This window comes from Narcine bancroftii, chromosome 4 (genome assembly GCF_036971445.1).
Source record: "Narcine bancroftii isolate sNarBan1 chromosome 4, sNarBan1.hap1, whole genome shotgun sequence".
Lineage (NCBI taxonomy): Eukaryota > Metazoa > Chordata > Chondrichthyes > Torpediniformes > Narcinidae > Narcine > Narcine bancroftii.
Window position 1 is genome coordinate 39,166,914 of NC_091472.1, and position 22,187 is coordinate 39,189,100.

Here is a 22,187-nt window from a genome sequence, read left to right on the forward strand (position 1 = left end):
GCCCAGTGAAATTTATCATGGCAAATATAACAGCCATTATTTCAAAGCAAAATTTCAAAATATCAATTTACATAATTGGTATTTATATTTTGTATCCATCTTCTGTTATGGAAAGATCAGTCAGTGTTCTTTAAAATGTCTCAAGAATTAAAAAGATCAATCTTAACTAAGAATAACAGGTGCATCACACTTAAGTGTCAAATTAATAAAATATGCAGAAGTAATAAGAGTTTTGTTGAATTTTAGTTTCTCATTTAAAGCACACCAAGGCTCCATTGCCATCAAATCCTGAAATATAAACTAGCTGCATAAAATCAGATAATATTTAACAATGTAACTGTCTGCAAAATTTAGGTTACTTTTTTTTGTATTTCCCATGTTATTACTGTCTTCTCTGCACTTATGCTAAAATTGGCACTGTAATTTCAGTTTAAAGTACCTAAATTAACATAATTCAATTACATCCTTACTCCCAATTAGCCCCAAACTTTTCTCATTATCGACCAATGAGAACAAAATTCAAGCAATTAAATTAAAGCTGGAAAACTTTATAATAAAATTATAAAGTTTTATCATCTCCCATCTCATCACAACATCAAATCTACATTTCTTTCTAGAAATTGAGAGGTTAGTAAAAATAACCTTACACATTTAAACAATTTCATAATGTGGCAGCGCCTACAGAATGAAATACAATTAACTTGTTTGGTGATGGGAAGTAACACCAGAATAAGTCAAAATGACAATCATCTCTTGTAATCTTTCACATTTTCTTAGACTGCCCAAGAGGCAAAATAAAATAAATAATGAACAGGAATCTAAAGTTGGCAACTTACCTTTTACATTTGATTTTATATAATAGTTTAAATTAAGTTCTCCAGGACAGTCAATCAATAGATTTACTGCAGGTTCCAGGCCAAGTTGACGAGCCTTCTGAGCTTTTGTCTTTGTGCTTCCACTTTTAAAAGGAGCAAACTGAAAATAGTCAAGGGAGCATTTAGATTTTTAAAAGAAAATATATGTTAGAACATAGAACATGTTGACTAAGTAGAAAAATTAGAATTACACAGGAATCTATATTTATAGGTAAATTGAAAATAGTACGAGACATCGCCCAAACTTTAGGATTACCAAAATCAACAGTTAGGAACGTCATTAAGAAGAAAGAGCATACTGGTGTGCTCCGTAATAGCAAAGGGACCGGTATTCCAAGTAAGACTGCCACTGCTGACGACAGAAAAATTTTCATCAAAATGAAAAAATGCCCTAAGATATATCCGACAAATAAGAATCACTCTTCAGGAGGCAGGTGTGGATATATCAATGACTATTGTCCACAGTAGACTTCATTAAAAAAAATAAAGAGTCTGCAATGCAAGATACAAACTATGTTAGCCACAGAAAGGATGACCAAATTACAGTTTGCCAATCAGTAGTTAAAAGAGCCTGCAGAATTCTAGAAAAAAAAATCTTGTAAATAGATGAGACCAAGATTAATCTGTTTCAGAGTGATTTTATGAGCAAAACTGTGGAGCTATAAAAGAAATTCAGTATAGCACCTTTGCCATGGTTTGCATCTTGCAGTATAGCCTCTATATTTTGGTTCATGAAGTTTTCTATGCAGAGTAGTCATTGACATATCCACACCTGCCTCCTAAAGAGTGCTTCTTGTCTATCGAATATATCTTTGGGCTTTTTTTTCATTATGATGAGAATTCTTCGGTCATCAGCAGTGGAAGTAAGTCTTCTTTAGAATACCAGTCTCAGAAAAGATACTCAGCAGCTGGTGATGTCTATGAATCACAGACTTCAAGAAGGCATTGCATGCAAAGAGGATGCAAATAGTATTAACAAGTCTATTTTAATATGCATACCATTGCTATGTCCCAAATACTATGATGCTCCGAAATGAGGGGACTATATATAAAAAGTGCTGTAATTTCTATGTAGTCAAACCAAAAAGTACACAACACGAAATTGGAGGAAAGCAAATTTTGTGGACATGAGAAAGGATCTAGAAAGAGTGGATTGGGATATGTTCTTTTCGGCCAAGAGTAAGTAAATGGATGACTTTCAAAGGAGAAATTTTTAAAGTGCAGAGTTTATATGTTCCTGTTAAGATAAAAAGCAAAGTTAACAGGCATAGGGATATTTGCAATCTGGTTAAGAAGAGGGAGGTGTAATATAGGCAACAAGGAGCTAATGAGGTACTTCAAGAGTACAGAAAATGCAAGAAAATACAAGGAATAAATCAGAAAGGTTAAAAGACATGAGGTTGCTTTGGCAGATAATGTGAAGGTAAACCCAAAGGGTTTCTTCAAGTATGTAAAGAGTAAAAGAGACAAAATTTGTCCTCTAGAGGATCAGAATGATTAATTATGTGTGGAGCCTCAAGTAATGGGGGACATCTTCAACAGTTTTTTTGCATCAGTATTTACTCAGGAAACTGGAATACTGCATAAGAAAGGAAGGGAAACAAACAGAAGTGTCATAGAACATATGGAGATTAAGGAAGTGTAAGTGCTTGCTGCCTTTCAGTGAATAAAGGTATATAAATCCCCCGTCCTTGAAGGAGACTAATGTAAAAATTGCAGGGAACCTGGCAGATACTTTCAAAATGGAGCACTGAAGAATATCTCATGTTATCCTGCTGTTTAAAAAAGGCTCCAAATATAAACTAGATAATTATAGGCAGTGAGCCAGACATCAGTAGTAGGTAAATTATTGGAAGGAATTATGAGAGATATATCATTATTTGGACAGCCATGGGTTGATTAAGGACAGTCAGCATGGCTTTATGCATGGTAGGTCGTGTTTAAATCAATCTTGTAGTGTTTTTCAAGGAGGTTACCAAGAAGATAGATGAAGGAAAGGCTGTGGATGTTGTCCATGTGAACTTTAGTAAAGCCACAAGGGGTGAATAGGGATGGAGGTTAATTGGGTGTAAATGGCCTGTTACAGTGCTGTATGAATTTAATTTAAAGCTTGCTGATGACACAAAAGCGACTTTCAGGTGCATCCTCCGCCTTGAGGGTGGCTGCAGGAGCGGATCCCAGCCTGAAGACTCATGTTTCAGGTGGCAACCCTAAAAGGCTGCTACAGCCCACCTGAAAGGGCCTGTTTTTCCACAGCCACCTCGTAACACCTCACCATCTGAAGGAGGCGGGGTGACTGGTGCCATCCATCATAATTATACGGCATAGCAATGGCCATCTTCCCTACCCATAATCCCTCACGCAGCTGGAACCACTCTGTGTTTCCCACACAGTTCCAGCTGAATGGGGGTTTATGGGAGGGAAGACAACCATTACTATACCGCATTTTGAGCAGCAGAGAGCGGCCCCAGTGCAGGAGAGGCCAGCCAGCTGTGACAGCCCACATCGGCGCCCCCCGACGTCCCCTGCCAGCCACCCCTGCCCCTCTCCCGGCTGCCCAACAGCCACCCTCCTCCCTGCTGCACTACAGACCCTGCCTTACTAGGGAGGGGAGGTTGGCGGTACGTCAGGGAAGGGGCAGCAGGGAGGGGGGCTGTCAGACAGCAGGGAGTTGTGTCGCCAGCTGATAGTGTCATCAGCCCACCTCTTAGCAACTGCGTCAGGGGACTTTGCCAATCTGCAGTTTATCCCTCCTGGAGCAGGGTTGGTGAGTGCGCCTTGGAGGCACATCTGGCTCTTTCAGGTGGGTACCCCAACAACCGCATTGGGGTAGAATATGCAGCTTTACATCGGGGTATTCTGGACACCTGAAAGAGCCTACAGATAGGAAGCGTTGAGAATAGCGAGGAAGATTTTCAAAGCTTGCAGAGGGATCTGGACCAACTGGGAGAATGGGCTGAAAATTTTTTTTTAAAATGGCAGATAGAGTTTAATGAGTTGTTGCATTTTGGAAGGGCAAACCAAGGTAGGACATACACAGTAAATAGTAAGGCACTGAGGAGCGTGGAAGAACAAAGAGATCTTGGAATACAGATACATTGTTCAGTGAAAGTGGCATCACAGGTGGACAGGGTTGTTAAGAAAGCTTTTTGCATCTTAGCCTTTATAAATCAAAGCATTGAGTATGGAGTTCGAATGTTATGTTGAAGTTGTTTAAGACATTGGTGAGGCCAAATTTGTAATATTGTGTGCAGTTCTGGTCGCCTAACTACATGAATGATATCAATAAGATTGAAAGAATGCAGAGAAGATTTACTAGGATGTTGGCAGGTCTTCAGGAATTGAGTTAGAGGGAAAGATTTAACAGGTTAGGACTTTATTCCTTGGACCAAAGAAAAATGAGGGGAGAGTTGAAAGAGGTTTACAAGATTACAAGAGGTATAGACAGAGTGGATGCGAGTAGGCTTTTTCCACTTAGATTGGGGGAGATAAATACTAGAGCTCATAATTTTAAGCTGAAAGGGAAAAGGTTTAGGGGGAAAGTTCTTCATACAGATTAGTGGGAGAGTGGAATGGGCTGCCATCTTAAGTGGTGAATGTGGGCTCAATCTTCAGTTTTAAGAATAGATTGGATAGATGGATGGGAGAAGTCTGGAGGGTTATGAAGTGGGTGCAGGTCAGTGGGACTAGCAAAAATAGTGGTCAGCACAATCAAGAAGGGCCAAATGGCCTGTTTTCTGTGCTGTAGCGTTCTTTGGTTCTACAATCTGGTTCAGCAGGTTCTGGATTTCATTGTTCATCCAGGGCTTCCCCACACTGAACGACTTGGTGAGGACACACTTGTTCACAACCACTTTGATAGAGTCTGTAACGAACTGGGAAAAGTTTAAAATAAAACAATCTTTGTCTAACAGAGAAGCAGAGTGGATAGGGGTTAGAGAGAAAAAAAGGCAAGGTCTGTGAAATGCTGGAGCCCAGAAATGAAACAATCTGCAGGGGACAAGGAGAGTGGTCCTCTCATAGCACCTTCCTATGCAGCAACTAGAATTGCAATACCTGCCCTTTCACCTCTGACATTCTCATCACCTTTTCCAAATGAAATGACTTTGGGTGGTGCGGTTGGCAGCACAGGCTCACGGGCAAAATTTAAATTTAAAAAATTGGAAGCACTAAATTTCGTTCAATTCAGAATACAACAATCAATGGTGCTGACATGCTCTTCTCTACATTAATGAACCCAACAAAGACTTAATAATCGTCAGTCCAGTTCCCTATCAAATTAATTAACCAAACCAGTTATTTTCTGACTTGGTCTTCTCTTGGTGACTCAACTCCAGCCATCTTCATGTGGAAGGCATGCTCAATTGGATTTAGGTGACTGACAGTCATTCAGGAATTTTTTTTTAGCCTTTTGCTTTTAAAAACTCCCTTGTTGCTTTAGCAGTACATTTGGTATCACTGTCTTGCTGTTGGATGGAGTGCAGTCCAATGAGTTTGGAGGCATTCGCTCAAAACTGAGCAGATGTTTATATACACCTCAGAATTCTTTTTGATATTGTCATGGGCAGTTGCATCATCAATGATGTGTTCCAGTACCTGCAGCAGCCATACATGCCCTCCCCATAACACGAGGTGGTATGCTCCTTTCTGCCACCACACTTTGCTTTTGCCTTCATTCTGATCTTGCTCTCATCTGTCCACAAGACATTTTTCCAGAATTCTTCACAACCCCACACCCCATCCCATCCCATCCCCAGTTTGAGAAGGAAAAGCAGAGGAATCAACCCACAGGATTGTAATCACATCTGTGGACCAGTTAAGGGCTCTGCAGCTGAGGAACACCTAGGCGGCAGGCTGTTGGCGACTCAAGGCGAGGATCCCACGCAGGCAGTGGCTGCTGGAAACTGGCTCTTGACTGGCTGAAGGGGTATGAGGTATCGGAACCAGGATGCAAGAGGATGCCCAAGGCATGGAAGAGTTTCTAATCATGATGGAGGTTCAAATCTGAAACTCAGGTTGTCGATGGTTTGGACTGGAGTCTGTGTGGCAACAGAGGCTGCCGGAGCACTGGAGTCAATCCACGGACACGGTGACTCTGGAAGGGGAGGCGGCTCTCTTTTGCTTCTTTTTTTCTGACTGCAAAAAGCACCTGCCAATTTCTACTGAAAGTTAATCTGTCTTCCTGATGACAGACTAAAGGCAATTTCATGTAATATTACACTTTTTATTACAATGACAACAAAGAAATTTTGAATCTTGAATTCTTCTGTCATCAGTAATGGAGGTCTTTCATGGCCTACCAGTCCCTTGGTGATTACTGAGCTCACCAGAACACTGTTTCTTCTTAATGATGTTCCATACAGTTGACTTTGGTCATCCTAAGGTTTAGGCGATGTCTCTTACTGTTTTATTCTTCTTTTTCAGCCTCATAATGGCTTCTTTGACTTTAGTCCTCGTGTTGAAAATGGCAACTACACACTCCAAAGGTGACCCAACTCTTTCGTAGAAGCAAGCCTAGTTCTCCTATACCTGTACCAATGAAGCAATTAAACAAACCTGAGTAATCACAAACACCTGTGAAACCAAATGACCCAAATGTTATGGTGTCCTTTAATTAAGGGACTATGTACAAAAAGTGCTGTAATTTCTGCATGGTCAACCCAAAAAGTATACAAATAACATTAAATTGTAGCGGCCTGCACCTCAGGGGAAACCAGGAAATGGCTATCAAACGTGGCAATCAGCAAAGCATCATGCGGGCTGAAACACCTGTTTCCATAGGCCGCCAGGAGAGTGGTGAATCTGGCCAATCACCGCCGGTGGATAGCAGGGGGAACAATCGGGACTCGGGCATCCGAGGTAACCAATCAGCAGCCAGCCTGCTCAAGCCACACTCCGGTGGTGGTGCGGCCAAGCTAAGTATAAAAGGCAGAGCTGCCACTGAATAAACTCTACTGGTGTGTGTGTCTTTCTTCTCCTGCAGATTCAAGCTATAACCTCGGTGTAGCTGTAGTGACCTCACTACAGTGGTGACCCCGACTGGTCCAAATATCAATTTGGACCCGAAAATGGAAGAGTAACCTACAATCAATGCCGTAGCATTGAAACTGCCTGGCTTCTAGATGTCGTAACCATGGGCGTCGTTCCAGCAAGCTGAGGCGCAGTTCGCCATTCAACGGATCTCCGCTGACAACACTCGTTACTAACACTTGGTCAGTGCTCTCAATCAGGACATGACAGCCCGTATCATTGACTTCCTCCAGCAGCCCCGAAACAAGGAAGGAATGTGGCCATCAAAGAGCTGTTAACTCACACTTTCGGGCTCTCAAAGTGCAAGCGTGTTGCCCAACTGTTGCATAGCGACAGTTTTGGGGACAGGGCCCGTTCCAACCTCATGATCGACATGCTAGCTCTCATTGATGGCCACACCTCCTGCCCACTATTCCAGCAGATCTCCCTAGAGAGGCTACCCGAGGACATCCGGTTGCTCATTGCAGAGGAAAACCGATGACCCCAGGAAAGTGGCTACCCGAGCAGACTGCAATGGGCAGCGACGAGGGACGCCTGCGTTTCGCTCGAGCAAGCCAGGAAGACCACCGACCGACCATTCCAACCGGTGAGCAGTGCTGTTTCTATCACCGACGGTGGGGATCCAAGGCCTGTCAATGCCGCTCCCCCTGCGAGTTCCAGGGAAACATCCAAGCCAGCCATCATTAATGGCTGCGATGACTGGCCAACTGCATAGTTAGCTACACATTCAAGATTCCCTGTCGGGCCGACATTTCTTGGTGGACCCTGGGGCAGAATATAGCGTCATTCCCCTGACCAGCCTGGAGTCTCACTGCGGCAAAGTGGGCTGGGAGTTCCAAGCAGCAAACTACTCCAACATCCGAACATACGGCACCCTCGTCATTCCCTTGTGCTTTGGGAACAGACAATTCACTTGGAACATACATTCCTCGGTACAGATTTCCTGCAGGCCAACTCACACCTGGTGGATATTAAGTGGTGCTGGCTGGTGCACGTCCGGACATTTCAGTCATTCTTGTTCCAGGGCACTGAACTCACTAGCCCCCACCTGCACTCGTGAGTGCTGCTGACAACAAATTAACTCGGGTCCTAGCAGAAGTCCTCTCCTCACTTCCATTCGGCAGAACCCAAACATGGGTGAAGCACCAAATAGTTATAAAGGGCCCTCCCCTCCATGCCAGGGCTCGGCATCTCCCCCCTGAGAAACTCAACCTAGCCAGGGACGGGTTCAAAAAGATGGAGGAGCTCTGCATTGTGTGGCACTCTGATAGTCCTTGGGCCTCCCCTCTCCACCTGGTCCCCAAGGCAGCGGGTGGTCGGAGGCCATGCAGAGACTATCACTGACTCAACAAGGTCACCATACCAGACAGCTATCCAAGACTTCATCACGAACCTACAATGGGCACGGATATTCTCAAAGGTGGAGCTCATCAGGGACTATCACCAGATCCCAGTACACCCCAAAGACATCCAAAAAACTGCCATCATGACCCCCTTTGGATTGTTTGAATTTCTCCGCATGCCCTGGGTTAAAAAATACAGCTGAGACTTTCCAGACGCTGATGGATGCATTGGGTCGGGATCTGCATTTTGCCTTTGTCTACCTCGACGATATTTTAATCGTTAGCCACACACACACACCAAGCATGCTGCCCAATGAAAACAGACTGAGCGAATTTGGCCTAACCATCAACCCGGCAAAGTGCAAGTTTGGCAAAGAGACTATTGACTTCCTTGGCTATTGTATCAACCAACATGGAACCAGACCTTTACCCACCAAGGTGGATGCTATTCACTCTTTCCCCATGCCAGTGACAGTGAAGGGACTACAAGAGTTTGCAGGTTTGATCAACTATTATCACTGCTTTATACTTGCAGTGGCCTGCATCAAGAGCCCACTCTTTCCCCTCATGGCAGGACCTAGTAAAAACATACAATGGACCCAGGAGGTGACCAAGGCCTTCCAGGCCACTAAAAACACCCTAGTCAATGCCACCCTCCTCATGCACCCGCAGACAGACGCCACGACTGCTCATACGACAGATGCCTCCAGCACAGCAGTCGGGGGTAAACTTGAGCAACTGGTGAATGGTCAATGGCAACCGTTGGCCTTTTTCAGTAAACACCTCAGGCCACCAGAGCTCAAGTACAGTGCCTTTGATAGAGAACTGTTAGCCTTATATTTGGTAATTCTGTTACTTCCTGGAGGGCAGGAAATTCAAAATTTACTTGGACCACAAATACATCACCTTCAATAAGGTGTCAGATCCTTGTTCACCAGGCAACAACAGCACCCGTCCTACATTTCCGAATTTACAATGGATATTGAACAAATAGCAGGCAAATCCAACATGGTGCCCAACACCCTATCCTGTCTAGCTATCTTGGCAGTGTACGACCCTACCCCTGGCATTGACGACGCAGCCCTGGCTGATGCGCAGCAAGCAGAACATGACATTTCGGCTTACCAGACAGCATTCACCAGCTTACTACGAGAGGATATCCAGATCGCTCCCAGCAATCGCATGCTCCTCTGCGACACCTCAACAGGAAAACCTCACCCTGTCATTCCGGCTGCATGGAAGAGGCAGGTTTTCAATTCAGTCCACAATTTGATCCACCCCATCAGGACTGCAGTCAAAATGGTGGCGAACATGTATGTCTGGCACAGCCTCCGTAAAGAGGCTAGGACTCGTACTCAGTGCCAGTCATCCAAAATCCAGACTCTTATCAAAGCTCCACCACAGACATTCAAGCCAGCACATCAACACTTCAGCTGCATGCACATTGACATTGTGGGCCCTTACATCCAGAGGTGCACATTGCCTTCACACAATGGTCGACCGGATGACCAGAGGCAGTATTACTATCAAGACTTCCAAAAAGCATGCGCATGGGCTTTACTCAGCACTTGGATAGCACATTTCTGGGTTCCCGAACAACTTACATTGAACAGGAGGGCCCAATTCACTTCCAGTCTGGGGACCCAACTCCACTACACCACGGTGTATCACCGACAGGTCAACGGGTTGATGGAAAGGTTCCACTGACACCTTAAAGCAGCCTTAATGGCACGACTTATCGGACCTAACTGGGCCGATGAATTCCCTTGGGTCCTGTTAGGCATCCGCACCGCACCCAAGGAGGACCTCAAGGCATCCTCTGCCGAGTTAGTCTATGGCGTACCCCTAGTTATACCGGGTGAATTCGTAACAGCTCCTGAAGACTTATGGGAGCCCCCGGCGACCACATTCTGACTACATGAGTACCTAGGCACACTGGCCCTCGCAAAACCTAGACCCCACGTCCAACCCTGCACTTGTGTCCCAATGAACTTTACAGACTGCACTCTCCATTGTGCTGACTGAACACCGGCGTCTGGAAAAACTAGGTAAGGCGGCGCATGTGTCATCATCAATTCATTGTGGTGCACAGATGTCCCAATCACACTCCCCCAATCTGGAACATCTGTTGATCAAGTGTTGCCCATTCTACCTACCGAGGGAGTTCACCATCTTCATCCTGGTTGCAGTGTACATTCCACCCCAGGCCAACGTCGGGCTGGAACCGGAGGGACTGAGCACTGTGATAAACAGCCACAAGACAGCACATCCTGATGCCTTCTCGATCATCATGGGACACTTCAATCAGGCCAACCTGAAGAAGTCTTGGACAAACTACCACCAACACGTCACATGCAAGACCAGTGGAACCAACACATTCAACCATTGCTATACCATCATGAAGAATGCATACCAGTCCATACCTTGACACACTTCAGCAAGACCAATTACCTGATTGTACATCTACTTCTGGCATGCACGAACAAACAGGTCCTTCCGAAACACCATTTGAGGAGGAAGAGGAGGAATTGGGCTCCCAACAGGCCAGCAGTGAAGAGGATAAAGATGAAGAGGAAACTCAGCTACGAGAAGAGGAAATATTAAAAGAAACTAAGACTTTTAAAAATAAAAGTATAGGATATAGCCACCATCGATTTATTAATTAAAGAACTTCAAGAAAGGAGAAGTGAGAAAAGAAATAAATAAAGTTGTGGATGCTATTAATAAGCTGAAAAGAAAAATTGACAAACTGGATGGGAAAATGAAGAAAGAACAGGGTGAAATGCAACATTTGGATAACAGAGTAACTAGAGCTGAAGATACCACCACTGTTCTAATTATGGAAAACCAGAAGCTTCAGCAAACAGTGGATGGACTGGAAAATTTTAGAAGGAATAACATTAAAATAATGGGTCTTAAAGAAGGAGTGGAGGAGCAAAATCCAAATGCTTTTTGTGCAAAATGGATCCCTTAAATCTCTTCTGAAGCAGAATCCATGTTCTGTATTAAGCTTCTTTAGTTTCAAGACAGGGATAAGATTGTAACACTTGCAGCAGAAAGGGCAAGAGCAAGGAAAGATCCATTTGAGAATGCTGGGGGGTGGTAAAGTTTTATTTTACCCTGATATAAATGCTGACTTATTAAAAAGAGAAGTGAACCCAGTTAAGAAGACTCTGAGAAAAGGGATATAGATTTCTACTGCACCATTCAGCAAATAATAATTTCTTGCTGGGGGGTGAAAACAAGTTATTCTTGAGCTTTGCACAAGCAGAAAAATTTGTGCAAAATTTCACAAAAATCCAGAAAGAATGAAAAATTAGAAGTAAAATGGTTATCAGTATGTTTTGGTTGACTAATATTATTTGCAGTATATAATGTGGTTAGCTTAAAATACTATTTACTTATTTCTTTCTTGTTTCTTTTTGAAAATTATAGAAATTTTTTGAATTTTTCTTTTCAGTATGTACTAAATCAGTGGCTCTCAATTTTTTTTGCCCTAGGCCCCACTTTAATGTTACAAAAAACATACATTAGAGGAAAAAAGTTATATATTCAAAAGAAGTTTCAATTAAATCATTTACAGCAAGTGTATTCAATGCAATTAGGTCAGGAATACACTGGAACACATATTTCATATTCACCTACTACTTCAATACATCAGTCATCTCAAACACACATTCAACAATTGTCGTCACTTTAGTGGGAACCTTGGCCCTGCCGCTGGCTGCAAACTTTTTTTTGATTCGAAGGACAAATTTTGTTAGTTTCAAACACATATCTCCACATTTTGTAATTTCCAGTTTATAGTTCCCTTGCTAAAGTAGTCAAGTTTGGGTATTTATTTTTGATCTCATTAGACAGCCACATCATGGTTCCTTTCACCTTGAACAGAGTTTTCACAGATTCATCGTGTTGCTCAAGGCCAAAACGTTGGTGATGTATCTTCACCTTTGCTACATAAAGGCACTGTTTGACCTGCTGAGTCAACTGCAGTAGTGTCCCATTTGGTAGATTCATCCAATTGTATTGAGAAATCTCATGATTTCAACTTCTCAATCAGCTATTTTTCAACATCTTGACCCATGTCTCAATTCAGTTGCACAGTACTATTACTCAATGGCATTGCTCGGGCACCTTTGTCATACTTTTGCATAGCTGTTTTGAGAAACAATTATATTGCGGGTTTAATCAGTTTCTCCCCAATCGTATGATTCTTCCCATGTTTTGTTATAAGCAGAGAAATTTCATAGCTTACTTCAAGGGTACAATTCAATTCAGGGCTGTAGTTTGCACAGCAAATAATGAAGTTTTTTTTAATTTATTTTCACACTTCTCTTTTGGTGATTTAAAATATTGACATGGTTAGGATGTTTTACTCTCAAATGAGCTTCAAGACTGCCTGCTTTCATTAATTAATTTGTTAGTCTGTTGGCATGGTCATCATGTCTTTTTTTTTCTTTGGCTTGGCTTCGCAGACGAAGATTTACGGAGGGGTAATGTCCAAGTCAGCTGCAGGCTCGTTTGTGGCTGACAAGTCCGATGCGGGACAGGCAGACACGGTTGCAGCGGAAAATTGGTTGGTTGGGGTTGGGTGTTGGGTTTTTCCTCCTTTGTCTTTTGTCATCATGTACAGCAGGTATAAACCCAAACTTCAAGAACTCCACTCAATATTGATGAATCTTTTAATTGCTTGGTCTGCTCATTTTGAATATACAACAGCATGAGCTCCCTGAAACAGATTAATCAATATTTTATTACATCTTAGAATTGAAAAATGTAATAAAAGTAATGATCGAATCAAAGGAAGAATACTGACCCTAAAAAAGACAAAAGAACACTAGCGCTGTTTCTGACATTTTCTTCTTGCATAGAGTGCATCAAAACTATGCTAGCTTTGTGCTTTACTTTCTGAGGTCCCTATTTTTTTCCCCCGATTGTGCCGTCCCCCTCAGGCTGCCCCCCATCAATGTGCTAGTGCACAAAGATACATACAGATACAGGTCTCACTCACTACTGAACTGAAATAGTAAAGAGGTATGGACAGAAACATGATTGCTCAGATAATTTGGAATCTTCGTCGCCAATGAGATAATTTGGAATGGATGATAATAAGACTGGTCAGAAAAAAATAACTATAATGTTAACCAAAGATAACAACAGTTAAAATAAAAGAAACATCGGAAGAGCAAAAAAAGTAATGAAAATTAAAAGAGCAAAGTGATTTTATTTGGAAATTACAATTGTGTTGTACTGACAGTGTTGTCAAGTCACATCTTTCACACCAACATTATTTTTTTTCAAACCAACTTTTTAATTATTTCCCACAATATTCCTATGTCCCACTAAAATATTCTTAAGCCCCACTCTCCACCAAAATATTACCATTCCCCACCCTAAGAATCTATGCACGAGAGGAACATCAAGAGCTAAAGCAGCAATAGCCACACTGGTATTAATGAGACTTGAACTAAAAAAATGTTTGGAGAAGAATACATCCTAGAGAGATTATTATTTTTATATAACTAGACATGACTCTTGTTCTAGAATTATCTTTTTGATTTCAGCACAATTACAGGGTAAGATATGAGACGAAGAATATTAAGCAAGAATTTGGTCTGATCATTAGCCTTTATTAATGACAATTGTAATGCCAGATAAACAGAAATCAGTTTATAGAGGAAGATTAAATTCATTTTTATTAAAAAAGATCAAATTTCTGGAATTTTATTAGAACACAAATATTGTTATTTTGTAATATAAACTTGAACTCTGTGACTGATAAATTTGTAAAATGGATGCTTTGAAGGTATATTTGAGAGGCCCAATTATGTTTATTTCTAAAATTAAAAAAGAATATATTAAAGAAGTAGATCAACTGGAACAAGAAATAATGATTTTAGAAAAAGTCATTTAAAAGAAAAGCTCTGAGGATAAATGTGGTCAAACAAATTAAAAAAAAACTTCAATATAATATATTGCAAAAATATAGAAAAAAAAAGCAATTACAAGAACTAAACAGAGGTATTATGAGTTCAGTGAAAGATCACATAAAGTACCTGCATGGCAATTGAAAGCAAAGCAAGTATCAAGATCGATTAATGTAATCAAAAATGATTTAAATGTTGTTAGTAAATAAACCTCAAAAAATAAATGAATCATTTAAGAAATTTTATTCTAAATTAAACAGCTCAGTCGATAAAAGATGAGAACACAAATACACAGAAAGATATTTATCTCAGATATACTGACCTAGACTGAGAACGGTAGAACAAGCAGAACTAAATGTTAATATTACATGATTAGAAGTGAAGGAGGCAATGAGTTCATTACAGTGACATAGTATATAAATGTGCTTTTGGGAAATAAATTGGGAAAGGTTTGTTAGAGTAGGTCACATGCAAACACTTTAAAACAGATCTTATTTGAAATTCAGGAGCTCTGCCTCATGCTAGACATATCAGCTTCATAGCTTTGGCAAAAGCTTTGAAGAGTGCTCAAAAGACTTCACTAATGGATTGTTGTTTGCAAAAGACAATAAATGAAAGAACTTGTGGCGCCGCTGCTGTCTGGAGGAGATCTTGCTGTTGTAAGAGGGTCATGTGGTTTAGCTAGCAGAGTGTCAAACAGGCTTTTGAGAGAGAGAGAGAGAGAGAGAGATCACTTGTACAGTGTTATAGCCAGCAGAAGTAGCTGGGACTGGAACAAGACATGCCCATTTGGAAGATTGCCTATTCAAAGCCCTTGTAGTTCATCCAAGAGGAGAGGACTGGCTATCTAATGTTTCACAAAAAAGAACTTGTAGTGACCTGAAAGAAAGAGATTATCATCTAAAGATCCCTGAGGGGGCAAGTTTCTTCACCAATACACTGAAGTGGCTGGTGGAAGTACATCAGTTGTGGATGTCATGGAATAACAAATATCTCTCTGAAAACTGATAAGAAACTTCCTGAGCGGTAACCATTTACCTTTCATGCACCAAAGCCTGGTAAACTTTATAAATGTTAAATTCTGTGCACAGTATAAGAATTGCCTGCAACCAGTGAACATGGAGGAATGAGAAGTGAAATTGGATTGTGAACCAACGAACTCTTCTGAACTTAGACACACATTACATACACGTGCGCTTAGAATTAGGTTAAGTAAGTCAATAGATTTAAGTTAAAGTGTCATTCTATTTTCATGTTTAAAGAAAACTAAAAGCAACTTTTGTTTAAGTAATCATTTGTTGTAGTGAATATCTACTGCTGCTGGGTTTTGGGGTCCTCTGGGCTTGTAACAATTACAAAGTAATAAAGCATCGGGAGAAGATGGTTTTCCACCTAAATTCTATAAAGAATTCAAAGATTTATTGATCCCTCTTCATGGAAATGCTTGATTAAGCATCAAAAATCCATACTCTCCCAAAATTTCTTTTTGAATTTAAAAAAATTAGTGACATTTTAAATATACAATATATTAAACATTTTCTCACAAACGCAACAAAAACAGTCCCTCCCTCCTCCCCTTCCATACAGATATGTTCACCATCAAAGCTTACACATTTTTTACTTTAAAGAGTACAGTTGGAGAAACTAAGCTTTATTTAAAATCGACATATATACATGTCACTTTTATACCTTTTTATGTTCCTTTTTATTACTGTATCTGGGCCCCTCTATGATCCAAGTATGACTGCCAAACCTTTACAAAAGTGACATATTTATTCTTTTAAGTTATGTGAATTTTTTTCCCATAGGTATACAGCTGTTCATTTCTGCAGTCCATCATGCTTTAAGTAGAGGAGTCAAAATTCCAAGTGATCACAATAATTTTTATTGCTATTTTAATAAATGAAATTTGATATTTGGTAAAGTTGTCGCATATGTCAATGAAATTACCTAATTGATTTAGCTCCGGTTCACCAGTGAAGGCCACTCCTAGTTAATTTTTCTGCGATTTCTTGCCAAAATGGCCTCACATTCACGCATGATCACATGGCATGTAAAAGTTCCTGTCTTAATCCCATATGAGAAACACATCTCTGAAATTTCAGCTTTGGATCTGTGTAACTTTTGTGGCGTAAGATGTAATAAATTATACTGAACCAGTCCATATCTTGCATTCCTAATTGATGTCATGATGTCTGTTCACCAATCTGACCAGCTTCTTTCTGAAATCATCACACCCAAGTCCAACTCCCATCTTTCCCCTTGACCTCTGCAATCCTGGTTTTGCACTTTTGCTCTAGAAAGCATAGTACATTTGTGTTATAAATTTGGATATATTCCCCATCCAAATCATTTGGTCAGTTTCACTAATTTTAGGTGGGGACAACATTGGTCCCCATCTTTCACTAAGAAGATGGTCCTATTGGCCACTCTGTATTTATGTTTTAATTGTTCAAAGGGCATAAGAGTTCCTTCCATGAAATAATCCTTAATACATCTTATACCTTCGTCATACCACAAATTGATTATATTGCCCATGTTCATAGGCAATAAAACATTTTTACATAATGGTGTATTTATTGATATCCTTACTTTCTCCCCCCCCCCCATATACATTCAGTAATTTCTTGCCACATTCTAATTTTACGTATTAGAATGGAGTTATCCATCTTTTCTTTAGTGATTTGAAGCTCCATTTATAGATGAAGTCCTTTGCTTCCACCTCCTCCACTGAGTACATTCCCATTTGTACCCAAGACAGGGGGGGTGTCTTCAGTGAAGAAGGCTGCAAGATATCTAGCCTGTGCAACTAGGTAATTTTTTTTTTAATCTGGAAATTCTCCCAGCCATAGTCCCAAATCAGTTTTTCCAATGCAATTCTTGGCTATTGTTTATGGGTTATATTATATAATTATAGTTATTGATAAATATGTCTATAAAAGATAGATTGTGGCGGGGGTTAAGTGTAGGTGACTTCACAAACACAGCAACATTTCACAAAAGACATCTTCACTTAAAATGCAAGAGCTCTGCTGAACCTGGACATTCAGGCTCCAAATGAGTTTGCAGAGATAATGGAGATGCTTTGGAAAGAACTCCAAAGGGAGATGGAAATAGATAATGGCCACGTTCAGAGACTGATAAAATCTTTCAAAGATTGGGTCTGGGGCCCTGTAAGAAGTCATTTGGTTTTTACAAGCAGAGAGAGGAGAGAGAGAGAGAGAGAGAGAGAGAGAAGTCAGTTCTACAATAGCATTTGAGGCTGTAAAATGGCTTGCTGGAAGGCTTTTTGAAGACCTCATTTTGAGTTCTGAGCTCAGCTTCCTCAAAACCTTTTTAGTCCTTACAAGAGGAAATGGCTGGCTCGAGTGTTTCTCCAGAAATAAGGGAAACAAGAGGAACTCACTGGTGACCTGGAAGAAAAGGTTAGCACTTGGAAAACCCACGATGGGGCAATTTTTTTTCAGCAAAACTGACCAGAGGAAATCAGTTTGTGTCCCCAACTGTGACAGATTATGTTGTGTTTGTATTGAATATAGATATTGTTACATGCCCAGAGGACCCTAAAACCCAGCAGCAATAGATATTCACCAAGACAAATGGTTACTTAAGAAAATATTGCTTTTAATTATCTTTAAACATGAAAACAGAATCATATGTTAACTTATCACTATTGACTTAACTAACCTAACTTAGCCCCCTTCTAATTCTAAGTGCACGTGTATGTAATGTGTGTGTGTTTAAGTTCAGAAAAACATGTCTATATTCTCTCACAATATGTTTTTGGGAGATAAATTGGGGTGGGTTTTTTTTAGTGTAAGTCACATACAAACACTTTAAAACAGATCTTATTTAAAATACTGGAGCTCTGCTCATGCTAGACAGGCCAGCGCCAAGAGCATTTGCAAAAGCTTTGGAGAGTGCCCAAGAGACTTCATTAATGGAATGTTATTTACAAAAAGTGAACAGATGAACGAACTCGTCAGAGCCGCAGGCTACCTGGAGTGGAACTTGCTGTTCCAAGAGGGTCATGTGCTTTTGCAAGCAGAAAGAATCAGTTCTGCAGTGCTACAGTTAGCAGCAGCAGCTGGGTCTGCAACAGGCCAAGCTGGAAAGCTTGAGGAAAAACCCCATTTGGAAGATTGTGAATGCTTTGTTCAGCCTGGTCAAAGCCCTTGTGGTTCATGCAAGAAGAGAGTACTGGCAGTCTAATGTTTCTCTTGAAATAATGGAAACAAAAAGGAACTCTGTGGTGACCTGAAAGCAAGAGGTTATCATTTGGAGAACCTTGAGGGGGCAAGTTTCTTCAGCAAGACACTGAAGTGGCTTGTTACAAGCAATCAGTTGTGGGTGTCCAGTGAACACTGACAAGAACCTTCCTAAGCGGTAACCATTTACCTTTCAAGCACCAAAACCTGGTGAACTTCATAAATGTTAAATTCTGTGCACAGTATAAGAATTGCCTGCAACCAGTAAACCTAGAGGAATGAGAAGTAAGACTGGACTATGAATCAAAGAACATTTCTAAACTTACACATGCACATAACATGCACACGCCCTTAGAATTAGGAGGAGGTTAGGTTAGTTAAGTTAATAGTGAAAAGTTAAAGAATGATCCTGTTAAAATGTTTAAAGAAAACTAAAAGCAACTTTTGTTTAAGTAACCATTTATCTTCGTGAATTTCTATTGCTGCTGGGTTTTGGAGTTCTCTGGGCTCATAACAATAACTTACTATTCCACAAGAACTGTATATTATGGTTGTTTAGTAGCTTAAAAAATATTTTCAGGTAACGGAATAGACAGCGAATGAAAAAGGCATTGCAGTCTTGGCATCCCTTTCATTTTGACACAGTTAACCCTTCCCACTAAAGTAAGACTCCATTTCTGTAGGTCTCCTTCTATCTTCCCAAGAGGAACATAATTTAGTTTGTGCAGATTTTGCAAGTTATTGTCAGGTACTATTCCAAGATATTTTATTCCATCCTTCTTCCATGTAAATTTACTTCCTTTTTGATATCTTCCATATTCAAAATTTGTTAATGGTGTGGCGGCCTGTAATTGCGGGGATCGGGCCAGCACATCGTGTGGCAGCAGTCACAGTGATCGCTAAAGCGACTTCCAGGACAACAAACCGGTGGGGGTAAAAGCTGGGGCAGCATCAGACAAACAGCCCTAAATTGGCATTGGTCAAGCTGCCCAGCTAACTCAACAGAAACAGGCTGGGGAAGAAGGGCATTCATATGCATGGATGTTCCCGCCAGCTGTTGTTATTCATATGGTTGACTCAGACAATCAACAAAAACAGCGGGAACTTGAACAGGATAAAAGCAACCTTTCCAGCCCTAATAAATGAGTGAGCTTAACCTGCCACACTGTGTGTGTGTGTGTGTGTGTGTGTGTGTGTGTGTGTGTGTGTGTGTGTGTGTGTGTGTGTGTGTGTGTGTGTGTGTGTGTGTGTTCATTGTAGCAGTCGGCTACAATGGCATTATCTCATTTTTATCCATATGTTTTGTAGCCAAATATTCTTCCATATTTTTCCAAAGATTTAGCTGGGTTTGATAGGGTACAATAGCATAGCATTGGTGAAAAGACTGATTTTTGTTTTTTTCTTGACTGACTTTGAAGCCCTTTATATGCTGATTCCTTATGATCTCCGCCAGCGGTTCAATCACTAAAATAAAAAGTGCTGGGGACAGGGGGATTCCCTGTCTGCTTGATCAACACAAGGGGAACATTGACGACATCTGAGTATTTATTATTATTTTAGCTTGTGGTTGATGGTATAAAGTTTTTATCCAATTTATAAATGTTCTGCCTATACCAAATTTTTCCTGTGTTTTAATAAAGAGGGCTATTCCAAACTGTCAAATGCTTTTTCCGCTTCTAGGGAGACTGGAATACTTGGATTTCATTCAGATTTAGCCATGTGTATTATATTAAATAATCTTCCAAAGCTATTTGGGGAAAGCCTTCTTTTAAAAAATCTTGTTTGGTCCATATATATTAATTTTGGCAAGTATTGTCCTAACCTATTAGCCAATGCTTTGGCTAGTATCTTATAATCAGAATTTAACAGGGATATTGTTCAGTATGACAAAGCTTTTTGTGGGTCTCTTTCCTTTTTTGTTAACACTGAAATAATCGTGGTTGAGAATGACTCCAGGAGGGTCTGTGTTTCCACACCTTGGTCTAGAAGGTACAACACTGTACAAGTGATCTCTCTCAAGCCTGTTTGACACTCTCTGCTTGCAAAACCACATGACCCTCTTACAACAGCAAGCTCTCCTCCAGACAGCAGCGGCGCCAACAAGTTCTTTCATCTATTGCCTTTTGCAAACTACAATCCATTAGTGAAACCTTTTGAGCACTCTTCAAAGCTTTTGCAAAAGCTGTGAAGCTGATATGTCTAGCATCCATTAATAATTCTTTGAATTGTCTATATCTCCTAATTTCATCTCCTAATAATTCTGATATGTACAATTGTGTCAAAAAGTGCCGTTAATTTCTACTTGCTTACTCGAGTGTCTGTTTGTTTTTATAGCTCTCGTCATTCTTGTGACTTCTGTTTTATTCTGCCAAGTTAAAACTTTGGGCACCCAAATCATAGTATTGCTGTTTAATTTTTAACATAGCTTTTTCTGTATGTTTGCATTGTATTACATCTAAGCTTTTTATTCTCCAGTAATCTGTGTTCTTCTTGTAGACCTGTCCGAATTTTTTTTCCTAATTCTTTAATATTGATCTCCAAACTGTTTACTTCTGCCATACGTTTCCTCTTAAGATTTTTCGTATAGGATATAATTTGTCTCCTTTACGCGGTCCCATATTAGAAAACTATTATTAGTTGACACCAGATTTGTTTCAAATATTTCTGTCTCTTTATAAATTCACAGACGTCTGTTCTTTTAAACAATGTAGTATTGAGACAGCATCTGTTTACAGTGTCCCATTACATAACATATAGCTTGATCAATCAAGTTTTCTTCTATTAACACTGGTGTATTTTTATTAATTAGCATCACCACCCCTCTTCCCTTTCAACCAAAGGAAGATGATATTATGTGTCCCACCCATCCTCTTTTTTAATTTATCATGTCCCAATTTGGTAAGATGGGTTTCCTGCAAAAATATTATACCCACTTTTAATTTCTTTATGTATGCCAAGACCCTCTTCCTCTTCAACAGCTGTTTATCCCGTTAATATTAAGACTAATAAACTTTAGTGTTTTATCCATACCATTTCTCACACAAATATTATCTTCCCAAACTTATAAATACTGGCATAACATTTCCCTATTAAAATACATTTCCAAAACATACATTTCCCCTTTAAGAAAGGCACACACATCCCTAGCTCTGATAGTAACGTTAACAATAGTACCCAGAAGCCCACACAAAAAGCCCACGGATTTTTCTGGAGACGAAACTGTCCCTTTGGTGCTATCTTTTAAAACCATTCCTCTCCCAGCACCATCTCTCCCCCACCCCCCCAAGTCAGAGTTCCCATCTTGCTGCTTTCCTTACCACCTTTGTCTTTTCAGAGCTGTCCATATAAACCAATGTTTTTTTTCTTTTAACAGTGAAAACAAGATGACTCAGTACCATTAGTATAAAGAAAAAGATACATCTTTCATTTAGTCCCATTTTGAAATGGTCTTTTCAGACCTCTCAGCTGGCAACTTTAACCTTTTCATAGCTTTCTTAAAATTGTTCACTACTTCTTTATTCTTTAAAATTTGTCGATTGCCTTCTGAGACATCCACCCTCAGTGTGGCTGGATAAATTATTGAATATTTAAAGTTCTTGGATCATGGTTATATCTACCTCATCAAATTCTTTCTTTGTTTGGCCAAGGCAGGGCTGAAGTTCTGAAAAAACATTACTTTTTCATTGCCCACCACTAATGGGCCATTCTCTTTTGTTGCTCTCAAGACCACATCTTTTTCCCAGTAACTTAAATTTTACCAGGACTGATTGTGGTCGCTGGTCGCCAGTTCTTCTGATTCAGAGG

The 22,187-nt window shown here is 40.4% G+C and overlaps 1 protein-coding gene across 4 annotated transcripts in view; it reads right to left on the bottom strand.

The window, feature by feature from the left end:
• The window catches only part of srbd1 (S1 RNA binding domain 1), a 360,487-nt gene that overhangs the window by 294,840 nt on the left and 43,460 nt on the right, over positions 1-22,187 (bottom strand). For all 4 annotated transcript variants that reach the window (XM_069931091.1, XM_069931094.1, XM_069931092.1 and 1 more), the window contains one exon: positions 837-975. In XM_069931091.1, coding sequence (XP_069787192.1) covers positions 837-975 — 139 coding nt within the window. The remainder of the gene's footprint in view (positions 1-836; positions 976-22,187) is intronic.